This window comes from Saccostrea cucullata, unplaced genomic scaffold (assembly GCF_032062105.1).
Source record: "Saccostrea cucullata isolate Sc308-1 unplaced genomic scaffold, CSIRO_AGI_Scuc_v1 ctg340, whole genome shotgun sequence".
In the NCBI taxonomy this organism is placed as follows: Eukaryota; Metazoa; Mollusca; class Bivalvia; order Ostreida; family Ostreidae; genus Saccostrea; species Saccostrea cuccullata.
The window spans coordinates 200,540-208,750 of NW_026932925.1; the positions used below are offsets into that span (position 1 = coordinate 200,540).

Consider the following 8,211-nt stretch of genomic DNA (forward strand, 5'->3'; position numbering starts at 1 on the left):
ACCTGTATTCGATATTTTTTTTTCTTTTTGTATGTAAAAGGTGAAAATAATGCACAGTGATCAATCTAAAAAGTCTATCACACTGTAACAATACAATGTAATAACACAACATTTAAGATGAAAATATTCTTGGCTCCTGACAAAAACGTAGAATCTGTCATTTTATCTCGCTTTACCAAATATATAAATAAAGTCAATTTTTTCATGATGAATTTTAAAGAAAATTTAATGAAAATACATATCAGCTAAGTATTTATTTCAAAATTTGGATTTCACATCATGTTAGTGAAGTGAAGATGGCCTTAGAGCAGGATGATATATATATACATGCAATTAAGAAATACAAATTAATGCACGACCGAAAAACATAATCTTAATGTAAATGTGATTCAGTGTTTAAAATATTAATTCATGTTTTTCAAGTGCACCAGATAGATGTTGCTCTCTTATCAGTGGAAAAAATACATTTGTCCAAACTTGATTGTCAGGTGAAGAGATGTAAACTATTACATTGCTAAAGGATATCAGGAGTTCTCCGAATTGAAAGATAGCAACGTGGCACATGTACATATATACCGTAAACAAGGTTATATTTAACAGCCTTTGCACGAATTCGGTGTGTTCAGATGATAATGGTTTATAACTCACATGATTTAAAGGAATTAATCAGGTGTCCGTAAAGTAGGAAATCTGTCTACTTTATTTTTTTCATATCAAATTATAGTATCTGTAAAACGTACATGTGTTCAATGCTTTTGTTGTTCTTTTAAAACAGTATTAATTAGTTTTCCTTCCTTTATTTTTTGACTTATATAACTCATTCCATTTATTCAGCAGAGAACTTGAAAAAAGAAAATGGTTTCACTTCAAAAAACCAGATTAGACTTGGCAGTTAATGCATTAATAATTGTTGTGGTAAGAAAAGTAATATGTTCAAGATTCATCCTCTCAAATTTTTCATTCTTGTGACTGTTTTACTTTAAAACCTTTTAGAATATGAATATTTATAAATTAAACAAAAATAATTTATTCAAACTCGAAAATTTAAGAATTTGAGGGTGAGATCGCTCAAGACAGCCACTGCTCTAATATGCTGTCTCATTTAGCAGCAGTCTTGTTCAAAGTAATCATTTCATAAGTTCTTTGGTCGATACAATGACCCTGTCAGCAAATACAGTGTATCATTCATTCAAATGCTGACTGACATTTTTCATTCTTACGAGGGTTGTCCGTAAAGTTCGTGGACAATCTAAGAATTAAATAAAATTTATGTCATTAATATTTATCATTAGCATACTTCTAATCATTTACTAAATGTGAATTGAAAAATATAAAATCTTATTCAATTTCAAGTGTTTGTTTTCAAGTATGACTTCAAAATAAGACTTGCAATGGAGACCCGGAGCACCGCAAAATTTTAATTAAAAAAATATGTATTACTTTAAAAATTTCATTTGTATTTTATGAAATTCTGCGGAAATCTGGGTGACTTTAACATTATGAGGTTGACAGAAATTATCACGTCAAACATGCAAAATTGGACCGTTCGAAGTCGTAAAATGGCAGAGCAATCAAAGTTAGAACTTATTAAGACGGATCAGAATTTTTCCAAAAAAGGGACGTTTTCGGAAAAGGTGGAGCAGTGAGCAGTGAAAGCATTCTGCGTAGACATCAGATAACCTACAAAGACCAATACATTTTGTAAACAATCAGGAAAACATAGTAAAGGAAGCCGTTCATTAGATTTTAAGTGGTATATAAATATTTTCGGACGGAAGGAACAGTTTATAGGATTACATGCGTGAAGGAAAATCATCATTCCGAGATTGCAGTGCTGTAAAAATGACTTTCATAACGTGACGTTATCTTATTTCCGCAAATAAAATCGTTTTTACGTGGACAGAGGTTGGATGATTACAGGATATGAGACAAGCATTGTTAAATAATATTTTACGTGTTAAACCTGAACATTGTGTGCACATATTTATCAGTGGTTAAAGCAAACATGAGAAACGTAATGAGTTAAACTTTGACTATTTTGTGAAAAGTTACATGCTTCTGACGTCGGGTAACGTCAAGAATTTTAATTTTAGTGCTCCGGGTAAGATTGTATGTCTTTTTTTTTATTCCTATAAAAAAATAACTATCTGTGCTTTGTTTTTGGTGAAAACTTGCATGATAATAAAACGAAACATGAATTGAATGAAAATAATAATTTCATATATTTTATCAATGTTTGTCAGTAATTATCAATGTTGTCCACGAACTTTACGGACAACCCTCGTACTGTTAGTTCATTATTTAATTAGTAAATAATACACACACTGAATTTTCTATAACATATAAATATTCTATAACATGTTTATGTTGTGGTAAATAGGGACTTGATATTAAATTCAAAGGTCAGGAGATCATATATGCTGTTAGCATAAGTAATGTCTTACAAATGTGAAAAATAGAGATATAGTTCCAACCAATCAAAACTTCAGGCATAGATTCTAATAGATTTTTTTATCAACCGAATGTATTAAAGAGTCTCTTTAAAACCATATTTAAACAGATTTTCAAATAACGTTTACTTTGGTTTCTTGAAACCAATAACATTACGTTACGATTATAAAATGACCAGCCAATAAGACTGGGAACCTATATTCGAGATGTCATTATAAAAAGGAGCATTTCGAAAAAAAAATATTTAGAAAAAAAAAATGATATGATACAATCTGGAGATGCAGTAAGAAAGAACTTTATAATATTTGTCTCAAAGACCATTACCGTGATAGCTGAAAGAAAGACATTTTAAAATTAAGCTGCAAAATGACACGGTCATTTGAAAACTTTTCGCGGTTTCTCGAAGAACAACAGTACTCACTGATATATAAGTTTGGCACATTCGTGAATCTGCGTTAAGAAATGTTTTAAAGTTTGGATAATATTAGAAACAAGTTTTCTCTATCTTGCATTGTTTTATGATTGTAAAGGTTATCTGAAGTTGTCTGCCAAACATCCAAAACCATGTTTGTACATACATGTATTTTCAAGTTGAACATCTGTATTGTAGTAAATTGACTTATTAGATGCCAGGGCCCAAGAGCATATAAAAAAGTTTTATGATTTTTTTTTTTTTTTTTGCTTTTGTTTTCTTTTGAAACAAACTTTATTGTTTACGGCTTGGTAATACAAACAAAAATGCCTGGATTCGTACATTTTTCTTGGCATATTTTCATTGAAAATGATGCAAATAAAAAATTTCTAGAATATAAAGATATTGTTATCCTTACATGATGTTAAAAATTCTGCCTCTTCGAAGCCATCCATTTAAATCTATACAAATATTTTTTTACTCAAAATCCCATTTGAAATTTGAGTAAGAAATTAAAAACTACACGGTGAAACCTATTTATTATGCTTATTAAAAATGACTTAAGTTGTTATTTTCAATTATGTTGACAACAGTTTGTTTGTATCATATATGCTCAAAGTATGTCACATTTGAAATTAATTATGTCAAGGTTCTTTTAGGAAGTTTATTCAAGATAAGTTCTTATCTAGCATGATTACAAATTGCAGAGATTGATTGATTGATTGATTTTATATTGTTTAACGTCATAAATTGCAGATAAAAAAGGGGTCAGTTTCCATTAGTTGACGATTGACAAACCTAATAGTACAAAAAGATTAAAAAAACAAGATCTATGAACTTATATTCTGGTCTTCTACCAAATATTTATCCAAATGACATTTCCCATCTATTGAGAAATATAGTATAACCATTTACCCGTCCCAATACGTGGTGCTTATAATACATCCTTTAAAATATAAAAATAAAAGGAAAAAATCTAAAAATTTTAAAATATTAAAATCATATTTTTACTATAGTGCTATGCAAGAGCAGCCAGCGATGATGGATACTGCCAAGAGGCTGTGCAGACTGCTGTCCAAGTTCCTCGCTGTCCTCAAAACTCAGTAGAAGCAGCAAATGCTGCAGCAAATAAAAACTGTGAAGCAAAAGCACAGAATCAGAAGTGTACAAACTCATCGAACTTTGTATACCATTGTGTAATAAATGTTTTTGAAAATGCAACTGTGGAAGTTTGCGCCCCGTCTAAGTTTATTCACGGTAAGACTTCAAATTTCACTTTTAAAAAATTATTCACAATAATTATATACTCAAAATGTATACTTAGTTTATTCTCGGAAAGATTTCAAATTTCACTAAAAAATCACTAAATTGATACTTAAAAAGGTAGAAAAATATTTTTCCAGGGTTCTGTACCGAATTCAACATACAAGGTGGACGAATACAACCTCATTACTTCCGCAATTGCTCAGGTTTAAAGCCACCATGCCCAGCACGTTACCTATCAACAGATGCTTACAAATGTAATGTTGTTTTATCCGTCTGGCATTTTCCAACAATTATATTATTTATTTTAATTTTTCATTTGATAATTTTTTTATGTTGTTTTAGACAAAGGATGTTATGATCTTATAAGAGCAAGTAACAAAACGGATCGAAGGAAATCGACAGGAAAGCAAACCGATGTTAACGAGGACAAAACGTAAGTCTATTGCTAAACACCTCATTTTAAACTATTCACAGTTTGAGACTTTATGTAAATATTCTCGTTCAAAGTAGGAACAAATGAAATGGTATATTCAACTTGAAGGTCTGTTTCAGTAATTATAAAAAATAATTTCTAGAATCTTACATTGCAGCAATAAATAGATACATGTATGCTCAGCAAATACACAGATTTTTAAAACATTCACATATGTATTCAATAAACGACTGTACTTTCTTTTTGTCTATTGCTTCAAGAGCAAATAAGTTGCGTGATTTAATTGCTTAAGTTATTAAATGCCCCCCCCCCCCTCCGAACGATTGCACCATTTTTAGCAGAGTTATGCTTCTTGGACTTTTAAAATTATTTGCAGTTTCCGTTCATTTTCTTTGCAGAGGTTGCACATATTGAAATGAAATTTGGTATACAGATTTATCATAAGATTATCTAGATCAAATTCAGTTTTGGGCACGATCAGGCCATTTGGACAGAGTTATATATGCTCCTTGGACTTAGAAAAATTCCAGTTATATGCTGTTTTTGTTCATTTTCCTCGCAGAGGTTGCACATACTGAAATGAAAGCTGGTTTTCAGATTCATCAGCTGAATCTGTTTTGGGTACGATTGTGACAGTTTTGTCAGAGTTATCCCCCTTAGACTTGAAAGAAATCCAATTGGGGGAGGTGCATAAGTGTTTTACAAACATCTCTTTTTTTATAAATATGTTTTGAGCATTGATCAAAGTTTTAAAAACATTTTGTATTACATGTTAACGATTATTTGTTTTCAGTGAAGAAATTAGATTTACTGTAAATTGCATTCTCTTCTTCAGTATTTATATCAATTGAATTGATATTTTTATAGTATTGTTGCTGCTACTGCATCTATTGTACCATTGGTAACTGTAACCATCTTAGTTGTGATTGGATGCTGCTGGTGTAAAAGAAGTAAGTAGAAGAAATATGACTTCAATTTTTTTTTTCATTCATGTTACATAACGATAAACAACTGAAGAAATTTACGTAAAGTTGTCTTTGTTTAGGAAAGCAAAGGAAGCAGAAATGTGATGTTGATCAAGAAACTGTACCACTTACTGATAGGTAATTCAAATCCATAGATTTTAAGAGTTTTGTCCAATATCCGTAATTTTCAGGTATAAAATCAATAAATTCTCACAATTGCCCTTCAAAGATTAAACTTTATCAAAGGAAACAGAAATTGACATTGGTATTTCACTGTCAAAGGACTGGACTGAAAGTAAACTAAAAATACTAATGTTAATTTGTGATGTTTGGTGGTTTAAAGAAGAGAAACTTTGAATGTTTTTTTTTTTCATTTTGATCTTTTAGTTGAGCAAATAAAGGGGAACAACTTTTGCAAAGTGTGGATTGGATTATTAATCTAAATTTTTTATAATAATTTATTTCTCATGGCTTACAGAAAATAAATATGCAAGAATGCAAGCTGTTAAATAATAAATAAATAAAAGTTCTGAACATTTTCATTTCTATCATCATTTCTCTTTTCAAGATATATTTATCGCGGAAATAATAAATCTTTCACATCATATACACACAGTATATATCATCTTTATATATGTACACTAATGACTTTTATTAACAAAAAAAATTTACACCATACGACAAATTAACGACACATCATCATCTCTTCTAAAGAAAATCTGTAATGCATGTAAAATTTTTAATTGATTTTTTAAAAAAATATTAATGATTTATCAGTCATACCTGACAAAAGAATTAAATATTTTAAATTAAACTGTAATTAAAAATGATTGGCATTTTTTATTTGGTGCTGGTGGGGGGATACATGTTTTACATACATAATTATGCATACCTGCATATTCCTTGAAAACTACCAATTTAACTGTAGGTTTTAAAAACTCATATACACATGGATTGTACACGTTCCTTTTTGATCAAAGTTGTTTCCCTAACGTTTTGTAAAATAAATAAATTTGCACAGTTAAATCAGTTCAATACATCAGATCAACTTTAGGCTTAATATTAAAATTTGCCACCACTCATATTATTTCATCAAAATTTTCAGTGCAATTGAAAAGTGTTAAAAATGTTAATAATGAAATATAAGTGAAATAATAATATAAGAAGGAAAAAGTAATTCGAATTTTAAAACAATATTGCATTTGAGAAAATTAGAGTCTAAGATATCAAAATTAAAACGTGAAAAAATTGTCCTCATTATTTGGAAAATAACAAAATTTACAATTTTTAATGTAATTTTATATCAAATTATAGTTTAAAAAACTTCCTTTTTCAAATCATTTCAGGGAAACAAATGAACTCCAAATCGGTATGGCATTTTCAAATCTGTTTTAAAATCTGTTTATTTAAGGTTTGTCAGGACTCTATTTGTAAATATTACTAATTTTGATTCAGAGATTACCGATTCTTAACAATACATTTGAAAAAAACATAGGTAGATATCAACCAGTATTCAAGGTCAAAAGTCCATAAAACAATACAAAATAGGGGCAGAGCAAACACGGACCTCCAAAATGAGGTATATGGAGAGAACGAACAGTATTCAAAATCAAAAGTCCATAAAAAAATACAAAATAGGAGCAAAACAAACACGGACCTCCAAAACATCAGAGATGGGATCAGGTGCTATGGAGAAGTGAACATCCCTTACTGACCGGTCAAACCCGCCTTGTTCTTCTTGTCATGATCGGGAAATAACGGAAAAATCCATCGTCAATTTACATGTAGTTTATAAATAATGGACTAACATTTAGTATGAAAAACGTCAGTCAGCATTTGACTTAATTATACATTGTGTTTTCTGACAAGGTCATTTAATTGTTATTAGATGATCATTTGCGTCTTTTTTCAAGTAAAATATTCTAATACGAAACAGATATGTCAGACTCTGTGGTATATTTATCTCAGGCTCACCGGAATATATCGTATTGACATAAGAATAGAAATTACCATTGTTAATTGACAATACGTCGACGATATACCTAAATGTCAAGTTGAAGGCAATAGCAAGTCTTTTCTCTTTCACGCATACGATTTTGCACAAATTCTGCTTAATAAGAATACATATCAGAGGTGGGATCAGGTGCCATAGAGTGAGCATCCCTTGTCGAATGGTCACATCAGCCTAATCTCCTTGTCATGATCGATCCTGAATTTGAGATATCATTTCTACGTTTCAAATGAAGTATATAACGAATGACATTTTGTTATCAAAATTGATGAAGACCATTAAAATACTAATCTTTTTATGTTGGATCTTTTTATTTTTTTTTCACCTTTAAAGTTCAATATGTCATACGTAATATTTGAGGACGTACACTACATGTAGATAATATTTTGTGTTTTGCAGTGTTGTTTTAAATAGTAAATTGTTGTAATAAGCAAATATTTTCGGTGCTTTTTGATCTAAAGCTTTTTAATAAAGTACTTTTTTACCTTTTGAAATTTAGTCGAAGTCAGGTCAGGCCTGTTCGGCATAATCTTAAATTTCTGTAAGTACAACCCATATTATTTTCATATATACCAGTATCTCTGTAAACATATATATTTAGCTCGTTATAATTTTTTTGAAAACATTGACAAATCGGATAAAATACAACAGTGTGCACTTTATGCAATATTTT

General features: G+C 29.8%; 1 protein-coding gene and 1 long non-coding RNA gene across 2 annotated transcripts; both read left to right on the forward strand.

Moving 5' to 3' along the window:
- The first annotated feature begins 606 nt into the window (after nucleotides 1-606).
- Nucleotides 607-4,566, forward strand: LOC134236519 (uncharacterized). The gene is made up of 5 exons (XM_062718696.1): nucleotides 607-681; nucleotides 835-915; nucleotides 3,880-4,120; nucleotides 4,267-4,383; nucleotides 4,472-4,566. The coding sequence occupies exons 2-5, from the start codon at nucleotides 856-858 to the stop codon at nucleotides 4,564-4,566; spliced, it is 513 nt and encodes a 170-aa protein (XP_062574680.1). The 5' UTR covers nucleotides 607-681; nucleotides 835-855.
- An 869-nt stretch (nucleotides 4,567-5,435) lies between these two features.
- LOC134236537 (uncharacterized) lies at nucleotides 5,436-8,127 on the forward strand. The gene is made up of 4 exons (XR_009985628.1): nucleotides 5,436-5,512; nucleotides 5,608-5,665; nucleotides 6,874-6,896; nucleotides 8,038-8,127. It is a non-coding gene; the product is annotated as an uncharacterized LOC134236537 (long non-coding RNA).
- Nucleotides 8,128-8,211: the final 84 nt, after the last annotated feature.